Below are 19,338 nucleotides of genomic sequence, written 5' to 3'. Positions count from 1 at the left end.
TTAAATTGTGTTTTGGTTCTTCAGACAGTTCTGTGAAGCTGTGCTATACTTTGAGTATTCATTCAGTTTCCCTCAGCCTATTCTGTGAACAGGTTCTTGAATTCCAGCTTGTAACAAGCATGCTTGCTACTTATCCTCGTGAGCTGCCAGCCTGTACCTGCTCCTGACCCCATCACAATTCCACCCTGCAATCCACACGAAGTATTTGCAGGGGGGTTTTTGTGTCTTGAGCTCAAAAGAGCAGTCTGCACGTCTCCAGTCGCTCCCTAGCCCTGAACATGCCCAGAGTGCAGAGATACTGATGATCTTACATAGTTGTTTTTCCTATTTAGCTTTGCATACAAGAACTAGGTATTGAAGTGCTGGTGTGTTGAATCTCTTCCAAGGCTTGCATTCAGCAGGTCTCTATGGATTGGGCTTTGTTCATGAAATGTGCTCTGAAGAGGTAGCAGCAGCAGGGGGAACATTCTTCAGTGCCTTAACACAGTGGTTAGAGTGACTGCCCATAATCCTGGAAATTGGGGTCCATTTCCACCCTTCTTTTATCCACAGTCTGTTTGTTGGCAAAATAAACATGTAAACACCTCTGTCATCTCCATAAAAGTGGGTTTGTTTCCTTTTAGCTTAAGTGGCTCCTAGTAGAAAATAACTATAATGTTCAGCTGTTACACTAAATCATGTGAAGAGAAATTTGTAAAACCTGGCTAAATTTACTCAATATTACAAGTCACGTTTGAAGAAAGAGACTTTATGTAGAAACATACATCTTATCAGCTGAGCAATATACCCTGTAAACTGTTAAGCAGTTCTAAATTTAAGTTAGGAGGGAAAAAAATCAACCCTTTGCCCATCAAGGTCTGAAATAAACAACTTCAGTATGTAGACTCAATTTACATTATGTATGTAAATGCAAATATGTCTATTCCAAAATGAATATGGATTTTTCATTGCTTAAAATCACAAGTTCATATAGCATATATAAAGTGTGACAAATGTCTGACTGAGGAACAGTAGGAAGTTGAGGGAATATGAAGGTATCACTTAAGTTGTAACTTGCTGAAGTCCTAAGTACTTATTTTAGGAGTAAATCACAAACTTCAGAAAGCAGTAAGTGACCAATGAAATGGTGAAGCAGATGAGTATGGATAACCTTTGTGCAGTGTGCAAACTTGAACGTGACAGATGTTTGACCACCCCATGTTTTTCAAGACAGGCGTAGCACAGACAGCAAATGTTGTAACTTGGTTTCTATGGCAGTGACTTCATATTATGCAAGGAAGTTGCATATACACAGCCCTGGTTGTCATGGTTCATGGTCCTTTTCTGATTATTTAATGACTTGGAAAACAAAAAAATATATTCTCTACTGCAGCTAGTTACTACTGCTTTTATTCTTATTTTATTCTTTGTCATAGCAATGATGATTTCAAGTTAACCAATTTAAAGGCTAAATTATATCTTGAGATCTTCACAGGATTTTTGAGAGACCTTGATTTTTGGCTACTGCAGAATAGAACTGTGCCTTCCTTTCCTATAACAGCTTGAAGTTTTGCAGGTGATTAAGAATGCTAAATGCATGCAGCATGTTGGGCCTAATTCCTGCTTTTCCATCGGTTTTCTAAAGAGCGCACATTAGATGACCTTTGAAAGACAGAAATAAGCAGTTTCCATAAAGCCTTCATCTGCTAATTGCTAGTTACTAAGAGTAGAAAAAGAACTTGAAATTGTGAAAAATTATTGTTTGAATCTGCACTTTAAGGGTGGTCTCTGTAACCCTTCTCTTCCTTGTATTCCTTCAATTAAGGGTCTCAAATCTAGAACTGGCACTGACACTGATTGACAGGACAAAGTTCTGGTAATGAACACTGTTGTGTATGGCTTTGTGTATTGCTTGGGGAAATAACAAAATTTGGTAAATATACTTATAATAAAGTAACCTCTGATTATCCTTTACTAACTTCTCTAAGACAACCCTACTTAAAGATCCTGCATCTTTGAGCTAGATTACACTATTCTGCAGTAGAAGAATTCTCCAAAATTAACTGTGATTATTACATTAAATGAGTGAACAAAATTTGTATATTTAGAGAACAGAGCTATACATTTAAGTGTTTTTGCAGTATATTTTCAAATTTTTGAATTTTGAATTTGACTGAAAAATGTGCAGCTGTGTTAACAAGAGCCTCATTAAAGGTGGCATTGCATCAGTCATCTGGTTGGTTGGCTTTAGTTGCATGAGGAGTTGCAAACAATTGATGTGGTCTGGTTAAGCTGTGGCACAGAAAAGGGACAAGGAATCAACCCCTTGTTTGGAGAGTTTGCACGTGAAGGGGTAGGACAGAACTCTTGAATGTGTTCTCTTAGTACACCTGCAACATCCAAATGGCTCTGCTTTCAGAGATGAGAGGCTCGCTATAGTGCGGTATTGCAGGGCTTGTGAAGGTGTTGCTAAGATGACATCTGTCGTGTGCCATAACAGGGTCTGCACTAAGCCTCCCAGTGATTTTTCAGTGTTACATGTGGATTAGATTTCTCAGGCATACTCTTTTCTTGCTTCCTGGTTATTAGTAGGCTTTTAAGTTTTGCTGAGGCTGCTCAGCTTTGTCCATGACACCGCAAGCTGAGTCATTTTAGTCACCTTGGCTGTAGGTGCAGTGAAGTTGATCTTTTTACAGCTGCAGCTGTAAAAATAGGCTGAGAATAAAAGCCATGTAATTGTTTCTGTCCAGTGTTACTTCTTGCTCACATCAGAATAAACATCTGCTATGCTGGCAGGATAACAAAATACACATCTGTCAGAAAAGTATAATAGCAAGCATTGCTTGTAGTTTATAAGAGTGAGGTAAAGTGTAGTTGTTGCTGCTCTAGTGCTCTTCACTGAGAGGCTAAGAATATCTACGTAATATGCCAAGGTTAAATGGTATTTAGCACTGTTTTTAGTTTCTAAAAAACTTTTTCTGCATACACATTATGCCCTTTTAGTGTATATTTTTTGCATTAAACAGAATTAGTGATATAGTGAAACACAGTAGCAGTTCAGTGCATGATGTATATTTCATTATTAACCAGAGTTTTTATTCTATTTTCATGCAGCTGTGTTAAAATGATCTCATTTTACTATTTGCAGCTATTCTTATCTGGAAAGACCTATGGGTACAGACTACAAAATACAGTAACTAGTGAAAGAAAAAATACACAAAATTCTCTGTTATGTGCTGGCTAATCAGTAATTACTGTTTTATTTGTGAAAACATAAAGGTTGATGTCTAATGGACATTGCATAATGGCAAGCAATAGTGGTTTGGGAGTTTTTGTTTGCATTTAGACAATCAGTTGGGTTTTGCTTCTAAAAAGGGCTTTTTATTTTTATGAAGTAAGTGTGCATACAAGTTTATCTAAATAACTTTTGGAAAACTAAAACAGCACCTGTTATTACACATATCCTTTCAAATTGAAATATAGCAAAGTGTATGCATAGCCCAGAGAAGAAGCCATGTGTGTAAAATAAAAAATAAATTAGGAGGCTGCCTTGTAATGGAAAATACTTAACTGTAGGTTCAGCATCTGCTCAGTGCAGTTGAAACTTCAAGGTCTGGTAGAGTTTTCTGTATATGGCAATTTCATGGAATTTTAATTCTCGTCTTTGGTTGCTGTCCTTTTCTCAGGACTGTCTTACTGTTTTTAAGCTTGATTTCTTACACTGCTATCTTTTTCCTTCTGTATAAACTTTTTATATGCTTATTTTTAACTAACAGTTTCATTAGATTGCTCCCCTCCCCAGCATTTTTTTCTCTTGGCTTACATTTAGCCAGAATGTATTGCTCTATTATAGCAAATGTAGTTTGTAATAATGAATACTGTGGGGACTCTTGTAAAATACTTCATGGTGAAAGAACACATGAAGCATTCTATTCTGTTGTGGGGAAGTATTGAGCAGAATACTAGGATAGTTCAAATCAGAACATAGATCTTAGGCAAAGTTAAAAAAGATGACTGGTCACAGAAATGCATAAATTCACCTGTCTTTTGTGCTTGTAAAAACCTCATGTAATCTGTTGTGTGATGGGAGGTAGATAATAAACCAAAACTTTTTGGCTGCGTGGAAACTAAACAAGCAGAAAGACAACAATTAACTTTACAAAATTAAATGTGAACCTTTTAGGTGAAACTGCCTCCCTGTCTTGTGAGGGCTTTTAAAGTCCTGCATTCCTAAACATCGCCTTTCTGGCCTCAAGTTATCCAAGTACTAAAATACTTACTGAATCTGTAAACATGGTGATGGTCATGCTGAATTTGCAGGTATGCATGATATGGTGTACCAACCTCAAAATGCTGAGTACCTACAGGATTGAGGCTCTAGTGAGCATAGCAGAAATCCAATAATTGTCTGAGTTTAATAGTATACACTTAGAACAAATTAGAGCTCTAAAGAAAATTACCATGTAGTGTTCTTATTCCCCTGTCAGCTAAACCATAAGAAGAATAGGTCATAACTAGGAAAATGAGTAATTGTTCTAGGGATGAATCTGTGTGATTTACTTTGTTAAATAAAATTGTAGCCATCCTTCAGCATGAAATGCACATTGAGTATTTTGAATGGACAAGATGCAGTTGAGTAGGTAGTTTATGTGGATCCCTCTTGCAAGTCTTTCCAGGAAAAAGCTGGTGTGTCCCAGATCACTGCTGGCTGCTCTCCCCTCTTCCGTGGGAGGTGCCTGCCCAGTCATCTCTCAGCTGTTTGGTTTTCCTAGGTACAGATCTGTAACGTGTTAAGGATTTAAGACCCAAAATTGCTGCTGAAATTCCCAGAGCATGGAGTTGTAGGTGAAGTTTAAGATCATGAAGATTTTATTAACCATATATTGGAGCCAGTCATTTATTGTTCTGCTATATGATGCATTTCTTAATATTTATGTTTCCTTTATTGAATGCAGTGACACTCATTGAATATTTTTTCTTAGGCAGGCTCTTAATAAGAATTTGAACTAAATATTAGCTATTACACTAAGCAGAAAGCAACTACAGGGCTTCAATGCCCCAAAGTGCTTCTTTTTCATCTTTTGGTATGCCATTCCACCGGGGAGCAAGAGAGTTGTTAAATGTTTATTTTACACAAACAGGAATTAGAATGAAACAAGAAGAGTCCCAGAGTGTAGTAGAAATAGCTGTTAATTGTTGTGTTTGGATATTTTTTAAGAAACCTCAGCACCCAAACCCACTACTCCACACTTTGTAGTATCATTGGTATAAGAAGCTGGTTTTACATAAACTAATTTAGTTACTATTGGAAGTTCCAAGTTTTAAAGCAACACAACACCATTGAAGGGACAACAGCAAAATCAGTCTTATTGAAATAAGTGACTTTCTTTGTGATTTCTTACCTCACTGAGTAGGTGGGGATTGGTCTCTTTCTCCAGGCAGCAACTGACAGAACGAGAGGGACACAGCCTTAAGCTGTGCCAAGGGAAATTTAAGTTGGATGTTTGGAAAAAGTTTTTTACTGAAGAAAGAGTGATAAAATACTGGAATGTTCTGCCAGGGGAGGTGGTGGAGTCACCATCCCTGGATGTGTTTAAGAAAAGACTGGATGTGACACTCTGTGCCATGGTTTAGTTGAGGTGTCAGGGCATGTGTTGGACTTGATGATCTTGAAGGTCTCTTCCAACCCAGTGATTCTGAGAACCATGTAAACAATACAGAGAACAGTTTATGCAAGTCCTTGAGAAAGGAATGTGCTTTGAATTCAAATCTCTTGAATAACCTGTGCCTACTTGTTATCAAAAGGGTAATGAATTCTTGCCTTCTAAGTGACCAGATTATTTTCAGCTTTATCTAACACTGCTGTCAAAAGTGTTAATGCATCTCAAACTGTTATGCATCCTTGAAGTAATGAATTTTACGTTTTTTCCCCTTCAAAAACTGTAAAAGCTGTCAAGCAATGGAACTACTGTATTTTGTACTCAGTGGAATTGTAATTTCCATAAGTAATGTTCATAATGAAGAGTGCAATAATCACCCCAGTATGCATTTTAAGAATATTTCATGGGTTGGATGGTAATTATGTCTGTATCCTCAACACTTTGGGTTTTTTAAATATGTACTTTATATTTGCAGATATATGGAGTTTGGGGGTCATCCTGTTCATGTTAGTCTGTGGACAACCACCATTCCAAGAAGCAAATGACAGTGAAACTCTGACTATGATAATGGACTGCAAATACACGGTGCCACCTCACGTGTCCAGAGAATGTAAAGAGTAAGTAGAGTACTAAACAACTTGGGAGTACTAAACAACTTGGAAGCATTCACAGAAGTGGATTTGCATTACTTTTGGGACTTCCCCATACTATATTATCAATGTATAGAATGTTCCTTCATACTCTTCCTTTTATGTCTCTCAGTTGTCATGCATTTTATAAAGAATTGAAGAAATTACTCACTACTGATTGGCTTTGGCCAACGCTTTGCCTGGACAAATTACCAGGTGGTGTTGAGATTATTCTGTCACAAGAGTTAGGAATGTACTGCTGCTTATCAATTTCTGTCCAAACAACAAGTTACTAAAACCTGTCACACAGCAAGATTTGTTCATCTCCTACTGAAATTGCAACTCCAAATTAACATCCTAGGCTGTCAAGGGAGAAAAATATTTGGTCTGGAAATACCATATCCATTTAGGAGTCACAATTCCTTTTGATGTGTTTTTCTGCAGTGTTCACTGGAGCCTTTATTGATATGTTCCATTATTTCCCATGCTTCCCTATTGGTTAAGGACCTTCAGGCCTTTAAATATATATCCCAGTTGCATCATTTAGACTATTTTAAAATGTTTGTTGGGGTTCTTGAATCTGCAGTAGAGTATCTTTTAATTTTCAATACAGACAACCAGATGCCTTTATAAATGCTTGGAAAATGCATTTGGTTCAGTCAAAAAAAAACTAGAGCAGCATCTAGAATTCTGTTACTTACCAAAGAATGAAGTTACAGCTGTGGTCATGATGACCATTCCTTTCTTTACCTATCATCTGTGCAGTCCAGGAGTGTGATGCATAACATGGTGAGCAGCATCCTGGCCTGCATCAGCAGCACTGTGGCCAGCAGGACCAGGACAGTGATCCCCTGTGCTCAGCCCTGGTGAGGGCACATCCTGAGCCCTGTGTTCAGTTTCTGAGCTCTTAGGAAAGACATTGAGGTCATGGATTGTGTCCAGAGAAGGGCAGTGAAGCTGGGGAGCAGCTGAGGGAGCTGGGGTTGTTTAGCCTGGAGAAGAGGAGGCTCGGGGACACCTTACTGCTCTCTACAACCACATGAAAAGAGATTGTAGCCAGGTGGGGTCAGTCTCTTCTCCTAGGTGATGAGCAATAGGATGAGGAAATGACCTCAAAGTTAAGATTGGATATTAGGAAAAATTTCTTGTCAAGCCTTAGAACAGGCTGCCCAGGGAAGTGGTAGAATCACTGTGTCTGGAGGTGATGATGATGATTCAAAATAAGTGTAAATTTGGTACTTAAGATGGTTTAGTGGTGAGCATGGTGGTGCTATTTTACTGGCTAGACCTGATGCTCTCAGTAGTCTTTTCCAACCTTAATGATTCTGTAACTCTGTGCTGGTGTTCTTGTCTTGTCATTAGCACCCTCCAGTAACATGGGAAAGCTGCTCTGAGCTTGAAGAGCTTCACATACAGGAAGAGGTTTTAAGTACAGTACAGGAAGAGGTTTAAGAGGGAGCTCTTATCAGTGAATTGTATCGAATCAATCTCTTGAGATGCTGCATGGTGAGGCCAGGAACCTTACCTTTTGCAGCCTTTTGCTTAATATACTTGCTAACAATGATTTGCTTACATGTCCAGATCTGCTTTCTCTGTACAAAGCATGAACAATGTACAGCCAGTTACCCAGGTCCTTTATAGGTTAGGTTTTCTTAGGGAAAAGACTCTGGGAGTGCTTAAACTTCCTTCTTGGAGTGAAAGCATTTGTGGATTGAGATGCATAAACAAGCTTCAAGCAGGAGGCACATGTACTGCATTTGTGACATTTTACTACAGGTGTAGTTTAAAAAAAAGTCAAATTAAATATGGAGTTTGTTCTCTTTCTGTCATAATATTGACAAAAGCAAAGAAACTTAAGGGTCCCATGTCTCACCCTGTCTTGTGTGTGGCCTTGCAGCCAGAAGTTGCATGGTATAGTATATTCAGTGGAAGAGAAAGCACTATATGAGAACTGGAGAACATGTTGGAGCAACAGAGTTTCTTTGTAACCTTGGCAACAAAACCATATATCCATATTTGTTGAACAAAGCCAAAAATACTTCCCCCAAGAATCTTCCATGTATAGTAAGTGAACAGAGATGTGCTGTGCTAATGAAGTCTTCTTTCTCTGTTTACTTGGGGAATTCATGCACTTACTTTCCAACATTTGTAAAATCTCACTATCAGCTCATTAGTAGATTTGTCCCTACATCATCCCAGAGAGTGCATTGGTCTGTTTAGTTTTTTTATATGTGGGTAGAACAAATCACAGTTTTTTCAAGGATGCTGAAGACTCAAATTTCTGATAGTTACTTCAGAATAGCATATTTCTGTTTATCTGTTGCCATTCCATATACTTGTTCACAGCAGCAGTAATAAAAACAATCACATTTCTATTTCTTTACCATTTACTTTACTAGCTGATAGGCCACCTGTGACCTGTAATTACCCTGTAAAACCTACTAAAATCAAATAAATGAGAAAAATCAGATTAATTATCTAGTACAGTAAATGAAAACTGTAGAGTTTATGGTATTTATAGTTTTAATAAACTGTTTCAGTTTAGCAGTATTTTTAATGTCTTTGAGACTAAACAGTTTCCCATCACATTGTTTACTGTGGGACTTCAGAAGATCTGTGTGACCTGACAGCAGAAAATGCCTTCCTAATGTTGCTCTCACAACAGCTGCTTTTTTAAACACGTGTGTGCATTTTTGTTTAGATTTATTTTTTATTCACAGTCTAATTACACGGATGTTGCAGAGAGACCCGAAGCGAAGGGCATCTTTGGAAGAGATTGAAAACCATGCATGGCTCCAAGGAGTTGATCCATCTCCTGCAACCAAGTATAATATTCCTCTTGTATCCTACAAAAACCTGTCTGAGGAGGAGCACAACAGTATAATACAGCGCATGGTTCTTGGGGACATCGCAGACAGAGACACCATAGTGGAGTAAGTCAGCAGTGTTCTAGATGGATGCACTTTGTTTTGTGCACCTCTTGGTTTTGATTCAAGAACATCCTGAGAACCTTGGGCACTTTGGTGTTTAAATATCAGGGCATTCAGTTAATAAACAAAGTATTGCGGTCTTGCTCTGTGATAGGATATTGTGGGATCAGAAGTACTTAAGTATAACCAAATTTAGGAATAACTTCAAAAAATGTGTTGGAACAGTGCGTTGATTCCTGCTGTAGCTGTCTTGAGTAAACCTAAGTGCTTTGGAATCCATGCTTGTTCTTCATCTCTCATGCATATTTGAAGGGGACAAATTCTAGCATTTTTCCCTTAGCATATTTCCAGTGTACCTGAATCTTTGTTCATTTAAAATATTATTCCCTTTATCTTTGTAATGCATAATGGTCAGTGTCACTGAGGGAGCTTGCTAGAAGACTACATAGGTGCTTCTAATAGAATAAAACTGCCAAATTTCTAAAATATTCCCCAAATTGAAAGAGGTCTTAAATATTTTTTTCCTTTTTTAATGTGTTCAGCTGTTAAACACTGTTTATGTGGAAGGGAAAGCAGCAGTCTCACTTGCTAAGCTTTTAGCTGTGTAACAGGGGCAGCCTTTCTGTTACAATGTCTGAGTTACACTTACTGATTTTTGAACTTATTTTTGCTATAAACTCAATGTGACAGCCCTAAAATAATTAAAGTTTTCTTCCATTTGTTGCATAACCAAATACTGGTACTTTGTGGTTGCATGTGCCAGTGGGAGAGCCCATCGTTGGTGCAGAACATTAATAAAAAACAGTTGTCATTTACAGAATGTGAAATAAAAAAATAATTTCTTACTTTTGATGGATGGTATTCTAAGGATGTCTCCTCTCAACTATAGCTGAAATTGCTGGACTTGTTGGCCCTTTATTTTTAATAAAATTAAGGCATGCTTGTCAAAAGATCAGAAATGGGTAGTCCTGCTTTCAGACACTCTTCCTGCTTGGGAAGCACAGCGAGCTGCAAGATGCATGTCCAATTGTTAGAAACCACTGATGGATGGGTTATTTCATGTTTTGTACTTTCCTCAGGGCATTGGAGACTAACAAATACAATCACATCACTGCTACTTACTTCTTACTAGCTGAAAGGATCCTGCGAGAAAAACAAGAGAAGGAAATTCAGACCAGATCTGCAAGCCCCAGCAACATCAAAGCCCAGTTCAGGTGAGAATTTAGGAATCTAAATGACTGGGAGGGATTTGGGGTTTTTTTTTGTTTGTTTGTTTAAATTGTCTTAATGAGAACATTAAATTTCTCAAGTACTGCTTTCTTGAAAACAGTAAAATACTCATTGCAAATTTTAATGTCTTCAAAGGGCTGTAGACACTTCAGAAACTGTTCAGAAATCAGTTGCACATAATATTTTCAATTCCTACCCTTCTCAGGAAATGACAAGGCAATTTGAAGCCTGTACCTAAGAGGCAAGTTTTCACACCTCCTAGAAAAGGGCTTGTTCATTGACCTTCAGCTCCTCATACAAATTGTGTTATGTAATATCCCTGGAGAAAAATTAGTTGCATAATCCGTAAACCTGCTGATATGGAAATAGTTATAAATGAGAAATCCCTCTAAATTTGACCTGTAGGTTTATGTTCTTTTTCATGTCAGTTGCTGTGCCTGTTGTCTAATAAAAATTATTGAATTTACCATTTCAACCATCTACTTAAATATACTGCAATAGATTGGTTTTGTTTGACAGAAACATGAATTAAAAAAAACCTAATAGTAAGGGTTCCTGAGATTTTCCAAGCTTCAGCTTGTAACACAGTAAAACTAAAAGGAGAGAATTTGGCTTCTGGCATCTAGTTGGTATTGCTATGTTCAGCCAGTTCATTTGCTCTTCAGCCAGTTACCAAAGCATCCCACGTTCTCAGTTACAGCAGAATATGCTTTAAAAAACCAACCAACCAAAAAAAGAACCCCAAAACCAACCAACCAAAACACCCAACCCAAAAGGCAAATAGTATAGTTTCCACTTCCACATAGATATTGGAGGATTCAAGTTTTGAGCAGTTATTTTTCTTAAACATTGTGGGTTTTCTTTCCTGAGTTAAGTTTTAAATTATCACTAGGGATCTGCTGGTATTGGATAAAATATTCATTGGCCCATCTTGACAATTGTTCCAGTGAAGGTGGAGGAGGTACTGAGGCATTGTCATTAACTTTCATCTTGTAACCTCCAGTATTTCCAAAAGTTGCCTATTTAGGTAATACTGGTAATTGCTACTAGCAATAATAGCAATTGTTAGTAGATAATTTATTAATGAGAAAAGAATACTAAGTGTTTGTGCTGATGTTTACCACTGCTAACTCCAGTAATACCTTCAGTGTTGTTTATCTGTATGACCTAGAGAAAAAGACAAAATAACTTGTTCATTCCAAAAGTTTCTCTGTGCAACTTCCAGGCAAAGTCATATGTGAAATCATTTAATAGGAATAAATGCTGGGATGTCCTTCTGGTGCACAGTCATAGTTTTCCTTGGTCTAAATGATAAAAGTAAGATACTACTACCTCAAGTTAAATGTAAAAAAAAATGAGCACCTTTTACAGAGTAAGGACACACACTTGGGAAAATAGGTTAAAGTCTCCAATGGTTGTCACCTTGGATTCAGGCTTGAGATTTTAGAGGCATCTCTTCTGAATGCCATTCTGTCTCCCTGAATTAGGAGTTGATGCTCCATGAATGTTACAGTGTTTTCAGTGTCTTAGTGTCTTTGTCATCCCCAGGTGGGACTGCACCCTGTACTGTGCACACCTAATCATCATTCACTCATGTAGAAATCACTCAGTGATCACTAATGTGGGAAATTTTATCTTAGGTAGTTGCAGGTACTTGAGAAGAGTTACTGTTGCAGGCATCTAAGGGTCTGCAGACATAAATGGTCTGGAGCTTGGTGTTAGAGAGCTCACCTCTGTTACTTTGGCTCAGCAGTTCTCTCATGATGGATCATCCCCTCATTTCAATGTCAGCTTCTTTGAAAAAAGAAAGCCCATCAAATGTGCCTAATACTAAGTATTACATTTAAAACAAATTACTCTAGTGGAAGACCTGGACTTCACCTTCAAATGGAAACTGTAAAACTATAAAGTTGGCTTTTGAATTGTTTGGGGTTTTTACCCCTCAGTGTCACTCTTTCAGTAAAGAGCAGCTCTAGTTATAAAGAAACTGGAACAAAAAGTTCAATGAATCTAAATTGTTGTATGAATTAGTAATGTTGGAGTAGCTATAGCCTGCCCTAGGAGTATGAATTTTCATAACAAAGACATCTGCACAAACTTGGGAACCCTTGCTCTTATGCTCCCAGTAGCTGTTCTTTGCCTCCATGATGGTTCTAAATTCCAAGTGTTTCTACAGAATGACCTTATAGAACAGACAACTCAGTAGTGCATTACTTTGATTTTGAGACCTCAAAATATTTAAAAAAAAATAACTTACTTCCAACCTGGAGCTTGTTTTCTGTCCCTCTCTCCCCTCAGGCCCACTGGGAATAAAGGGAGAGGCAGAAGGGAAGGGAGGCAAACATGGGCTGCTATGAGAGATAAACATACTGTAGTGAGGAGATTTATTGCCTGGCAACTACAGTACTGTAAGGTACTATATTTGCTCTTTATTGTGACAACTACAGAACTCTTCCTATTTTTGCTGACAAACCAGTCTGTTCTTTTAGCATGGCAAGTTCCTGTAAGATTGAGATCTTCATTTTCTGTCATGTTTGTAGTTATGTTTCTAGCGTGTTTAAGTCCTATTTGTTAATTACAGGCAATTGTGTTTAAAATACACAGCAGAGCACAAGTCATCAGCAAACTGGGCCAGTGTTCCCCAGCATTTCTGGAGAGAGCTGGGACCTAAGGGAGGGGGCCAGCATGACACCAAGGAAGACCACAGCCCAGGCTTCACTTCCTGTCTGTGCAGCTTGGCTCAGAGCTGCTGCTTTTGTTGCTTCCCTCCAGGTAGAGCTCCCTCCTCACTGGAGAGAGGCAGGTGAGGGCCACCAGCAGCTCCCAGTGAGACAGGCAGGAGCCTGCATGGCTCCACACAGGGAATGCACCACACAGGCTTAGGAGGTGTGTGGGCAGCCAGGTCCCACTGTTGGAGGGTCCTGGCTTGGAGGTTTCTGGCACTGCTGGTTGAGCATAAGTGACACAAGTGCTTCAAAGCAAAGTCTGCAGCAAGGCTGGGTGAGTTTATTGCTGGTTTTAGTCCAGCCTCCTCCTCAAAGTTTGCACAGCTGGGGAGAGAGTTGTCAGGAGACAACCTGGCATAGACCAATATCTCACACTTCAGGGGCCTTTTCTGTGCAGCCTTCAGCAAATGCAGTCCTGCCACAGCAAAGGGGTGTCTGAGCCTTCCCTCATCCTTCAGCTTGACCTCCTGACATGGCAGAGAGCAGGAAACTGATGTGATTCTTGTGTCTTTGTATGCAGCCTGTCAGGCAGATACCTGGGGTCACACTTGGTGTGAAATGTTCTCTGCTGTCCTCCTCCTGTTGCTTATAAACTGGGCCATGAAGCCATGCAGCCCTTTCTTTTGGCACACAGAAAGTATGGTTGAGAATGTCCTGTAATAGGCTGCCCATATGTGAACAGAGGTCTTTACAACAGCTTTTCATGCAGTAGTGAGAGTATTTTTGTTATATAAATTTAAGAGATTGGCAAACTTTTTGAAATGAAAGCCAAGAAATGTGGGGCCTATGCTTAGTGAAGAAGTTGAAGAATTGTTCAGTGTTAGCATGTTGGTCTGTAGATGTTGGTTTTTTGGATTAGGCTTTTAAAATAGTGAGAGTAAAGACTGACAGTCTTTGTTCTTAAGTTTATTCTGTGTGCATTACTGGAATATTACAATCTATGTTAGGATTTAAAGTTAAATGCAAATAATTAGAGAGTAGCTTGAGATACTGGAGATAAGACACCAGCTGCCCACTTGTAAAACTGATGGACACTCATGTTACTTTCCTTTTGATTTGAGCTAATGCTATTACAGAGTCATACATTTTCAACTTGGATTTACAGTTTATTCAAGTGTCATGTTCTTAAGCAGCTTGAGTTCTCAATTCATGCAGTTGTATCATTCCAGATTCTCAGCTAAGGACAAATAAATGTATGATCTCAGTTTGCATGTGTTTAAGGGAACTTTCTAGACTAGAGCTTGGTGAGAATGAGAGACTGTTTCATCTGACTCACCTTTTCAATCTCACTCATGTTAATTCTAACCTAATTTTTATATTAAGAATATTGAGGGAAAACTCCAGGAGCGTCAGATTAGAAGTAGTTTGCAATACTATCTTCCTTAAGTTGTGCTTGAATAGGCCTGTACCTTTCTCTAGGTATAGTGGTGGTTCTGTACCAATCTCAGATTATTTTTTTGAAACACAATTATTTCAGGGTTTTTTTATTGCTTAATTCATTTTCTGAGAGCAGTGAAATCTTAAATTTTGATTTGACAGTAACCAACATAATTTCTAAACTGTGTTCTTGTATAGATGGTTCCTTTCAAACAGCAGCATTTCCAGAGGAATGCACATTCTCAGAGAACACTTCCTTGTGCTCAGTCACTCAGTACTGTTGTTTACAGACATGCCACTCAGCAGCCCAATTTGTGTGTCAGTACTTGTGCTTCTCTGGTGCAGATCTTACACTCCCTTGGAAGTTCTGCAATGCCTGCCGTGATGTAAACTTCTGTTTATCTTCCATTTTCTATGCAGGCAGTCGTGGCCGACAAAAATCGATGTGCCGCAGGATCTGGAGGATGACCTTACAGCAACCCCTCTGTCCCACGCCACTGTTCCCCAGTCGTCGCCGGCTCGCACGGCTGAGAACGTTCTCAACGGGCACCGGAGCAAGGCCCTCGCGGACTCCACAAAGAAGGAAGAGATCCCTGAGCTGGCCGGGCCAGCACTCTCAGCAGTTCCATCGGTGAGCTTAAAGCCCACTACCAGTGGCCGGAAGTGCTTGTTCAGAGTCGAAGAGGATGAAGAGGAGGATGAGGAAGATAAAAAACCTATTTCTCTTTCTACTCAAGTTGTTCTGCGTCGTAAGCCTTCGGTTACAAACCGTCTTACTTCGAGAAAGAGCGCACCAGTGCTCAACCAGATCTTTGAGGAGGGCGAGTCAGATGATGAGTTTGACATGGACGAGAACTTGCCCCCAAAGCTCAGCAGGTTAAAGATGAACATCGCCTCGCCCAGCACCGTGCACAAACGCTACCACCGGAGGAAAAGCCAGGGCCGGGGCTCGAGCTGCAGCAGCTCCGAAACCAGCGATGACGACTCGGAGAGCAGGAGGCGTCTGGACAAGGACAGCGGGTTCACTTACTCCTGGCACAGGCGGGATAGTAGCGAAGGGCCACCGGGCAGCCAGGGGGACGGCGGTGGGCAAAGCAAACCCAGCAACAGCAACGGAGGGGTGGACAAAACGAGCCCGGGCGATAACAGCAAAGGTGGGGGCAGTCCCTCTGGTGGCTCTGGAGGAAACACCAACACCACCTCGGGTTCCACTCGGAGATGCGCTGGATCTGGAAACTCCATGCAGCTCTCATCCCGAAGTGCAGGGGAACTGGTTGAAAGCCTGAAGCTAATGAGCCTTTGTCTAGGTTCACAGATTCACGGCAGCACGAAATACATTATTGATCCTCAAAACAATCTGTCCTTTTCCAGTGTAAAAGTACAGGAGAAATCATCGTGGAAAATGTGTATAAGCTCCAGCGGAAGTGCAAACCAGCCTTCATCACTGGGCAGCCTAAAATTTTTTTCCGACCAAATGTCAGACACAACAAACGAATTGGAACGGCTAAAGAACAGGAACTTGAAAAACAATGTGCTACAACTACCTCTCTGTGAAAAGATATCTGTGAATATTCAGCGGAACCCGAAGGAGGGGCTGCTGTGTACCTCCAGTCAAACCAGTTGCTGTCACGTCATTTGACAATGACCTGACTTGAACAGCTCGATTCGCTGGACAGAGTCATTCTTCCTGGTCAGAGCTGTGAACACCTTGTCACGGACCCCCTTTTGTTGTCTTAAGATTTTTAAGTGGGCTTCAATCAGTTATTTATTATATTTTAATTTTGTGTTTGCTTGATGGTATGACGATGCATGGTCTTTGCATGCTGCTAGCAGATATGTTTTTCTTTTTCAACACAACAGAATATTTTATTGTGTAATTTTTACATTTATAATTTTACTATGGAAGATCTGGATGAAATTAAAATAAAGATCTGGATCCTAATGTAAATGAAGCACTTAGAAGTTTCATGTTCTGCACTTAAACTAGAAAGAGAAGCTTTTGTTTGCTTATCAAATGTTAATTCTTGTTCTGACCTTCTGTGAAAACTAAAATATGTGATATGTGGCATACTTCTATGTGTCTGAAACAGAACCAAAGCAATAATGTTTTGATGCTGAAAACTCTTCAGGGAGCTTTCAGATGTTCCAAGGCTTGTACAAAGCAAAGATGCACTGAAAATTAGTGATCTTGAAATATGATTTTAAACCCACACCTATTTGTCTTAAGCTATGATATAGATGAAGTTGTGGCTCAAAAATCAAACCGAAAAGATCTTGTTTTGCTAGAGGCAGTTTTCTTTAAAAAAAAAAAAAAAGAGGCAAGTAGATTTGTAAGGCAGCTTTCTCCCATAGAAATATGTTAATATTACAAGCAGACAATCTTTTTTAATATAACAAAGGTAAATTATTAAGTCTACTTCTGAGTTTTTACATGCTAACTGAAAAGAAAGTATTTGTATTAATTACTTTTGTTAGTAGTATATCATGACACTTAGTATTTTAGGTTTCTACCTTGTGAACGTTCTCTGCTGTTCTCGCCTCCCTTCCCTGAGATTCCAGAAGGCAATAAGGGATGGAAAACCTTTAGGTAATTGGATTCACATTGAAATTGTCATTTACAGTTTTGTTATTATTACTCTTTTTAGGACTTAAAATACTGCTGTTCCCCACATGTACATCGCTTATTTTCCCTCAGAAATGCACTTGTTCATAAAGTCCATTTAAAACACCCTGTAGGAAAGTGTTTCTTTCACAGCTCTGAGCCTTCCTGTCAGATTTCCCATTGCCATGGCAAGGTCTTGATTTAGAGTATTTCTGTACAAAAGGATACTTTTGACCAGATGTATTAACTTTGTGTAATTTTAGTATCTAGAATAAAATATATTGCAGATTCCTAGTTTTGGGAAGGGCAAGAATGTTTTATTTTTTCATGCTGTGCACTGGGTCTTCTAAGCAATTCTAGTGAAACTGGGGGTACTATGTAGCAGCGCCCTGGGCAGACCCTGGGTGTCCCAGAGGAGTTTGACACTGTTGAGCATCTTGTAACACTTTCAGAATGGTCAATACAGAGTTTTGTGTCTGCTGTGGAGGGAGCAGAGCACCAAAGAGCGGCTGGGTCAGGATGGCCACAGCTCACAACAGCTCTTGTTGTGATTCCTGCAGGACTTCAGAGAGTCTGACGTGCATGGGGTGTCCTTCCTGGTGAGCTGAGCCAGGGGCTCTGCTTCTGGAACAAGGCAAAGGAGAAGTGTTGTGCTTCTTTAAGTTTCAATCTCTAGTTGCAGTTTAGTTAAAAGCTACAAGCATAGACGTGTGGGTGAAGCCATAGAACATAATTGCTTGAATTTTTTGAGCAGGGATCTTACCAAGGGCCAGAAACGAGATGTGTGGTTCACAGACAGTGAGCGTAACATCCACGTAGGAGACGAGTTTATAAAGGGCATTGGCAATAAACTTTATTTGTTGCAGCTTTTTTCCAAGTATTGTAAATACTCTTTCCTGATATGTACAGCCTTGGAATGGCACCTTTTAACTAACCCCGGGTGTATTTTGTTTCCAATGTTTTTATATACGACTGTATATATGGTGCTCACTTTAGAACAGCAGTGTTGACCATTTATGCTGCATAGTTGTATTATAGCCTTATAGTTGTGTGTGGCTGGTTGGACCTCTGGGTGTACAGATGTGTACAGATGTGTTAGTCTGAGTGCTGTCCTCTCCCCCTCTGTTGATAGGTGAATGATTGTGCATGTGGTGTACGTCGTGTTATGTCGTCACGTAAAAGGAAGGGCGAGAATAACCACTACATTAAGCTAATATTGGACCAAACTATTTAGAGCAAGTAAACAGTTTCTTGTACCCCTTAACGTGTCTTTAAGAGTTGCATATAGTTACAGTAGTGTATAAAGTAAATATTGTGGAAAAACAGTTAGTCTTGTATTTTTCTGTATGTGTGTATATAAAAATATATAAAAAATAATGTACCTCTAGCAACTTAATCTGTATTTAAGATGTGACAATCTTGACACAGAATTTTAAGAGTAGCAGTCTAAATAAGCAGAATTAATGAACAGAAGTATAAAAATTTCTCACCAAGAAAGAATCCATGCGTGTTAAGAGGGTACAGAAATATCAACTGATCTTATTGCTTCTGGCAATGTTTGGCTTTTTCATTGTACAAACATTCATGGTGTGCGACAGAAATGGAAAATCCAGTTAATAAAAGTGATATCCTGACTGATGCACAAGCGGTGACTTGCACATGGCTGGGGTTTGTGTCTCCTGACGCTGGGGGTGTGAGGGTGGCACAGGCTCCAGGCTGGTCCCTGCCCTGCAGCTCCTGGGAACAGTGAGGGGCCTTGGGAGAGCCCAGCTTGGTGTATGGAGGGACAGCCCTTGGTGAACTGCCAGCTGCTCTCCTGCTGTGATCAAACACGTTCATTTGGGCTTAGCAGCTGTCAGAGTCATTATGTGCTGAGATTTTGTCTCAAGGCTGAGGAGCTCTTCCTCAGGCAGAGCTCCAGACCATGGTTCTTCATAAGGCAAGGCAGGTAATGGTAACAATAGAGGGGGCCCCACTTTGCCCCACCAGCATGTGCTGCAGTGAGGTGCAGGGGGCTGCCTGGGAGCGGCCTGGCCTGTGGCATCTTGTCCCTCAGTGTCTGCTGCTGCCTGTGGCTGCAGCAGCTCAGCACTGCTGCAGTGACTGAACTGCTCCTGGAGCACAAAGCGTAACCAGCCAGGGCAGGTATGGACACAGGGAGCAAGGGCACGGAACAGGTTCTGTGAATACCTGGCATTACGTGAC

The 19,338-nt window shown here is 39.9% G+C and overlaps 1 protein-coding gene across 1 annotated transcript in view; it reads left to right on the top strand.

Annotated features, from left to right (window-relative positions):
- Window positions 1–18,778, top strand: part of SNRK (SNF related kinase) — a 39,764-nt gene extending 20,986 nt beyond the window's left edge. The window contains exons 4-7 of the mRNA XM_058036785.1: window positions 6,115–6,256; window positions 8,989–9,201; window positions 10,278–10,412; window positions 14,952–18,778. Of these exons, the coding sequence (XP_057892768.1) occupies window positions 6,115–6,256; window positions 8,989–9,201; window positions 10,278–10,412; window positions 14,952–16,170 (1,709 nt within the window). The 3' untranslated portion in view covers window positions 16,171–18,778. The remainder of the gene's footprint in view (window positions 1–6,114; window positions 6,257–8,988; window positions 9,202–10,277; window positions 10,413–14,951) is intronic.
- The last annotated feature ends 560 nt before the right edge of the window (window positions 18,779–19,338 follow it).

Source organism: Melospiza georgiana, chromosome 1, assembly GCF_028018845.1.
Source record: "Melospiza georgiana isolate bMelGeo1 chromosome 1, bMelGeo1.pri, whole genome shotgun sequence".
Taxonomy (NCBI): Eukaryota; Metazoa; Chordata; class Aves; order Passeriformes; family Passerellidae; genus Melospiza; species Melospiza georgiana.
The sequence above is the reverse complement of the archived record's forward strand: the minus strand, read 5'-3'. Positions and strand labels throughout refer to the sequence as shown.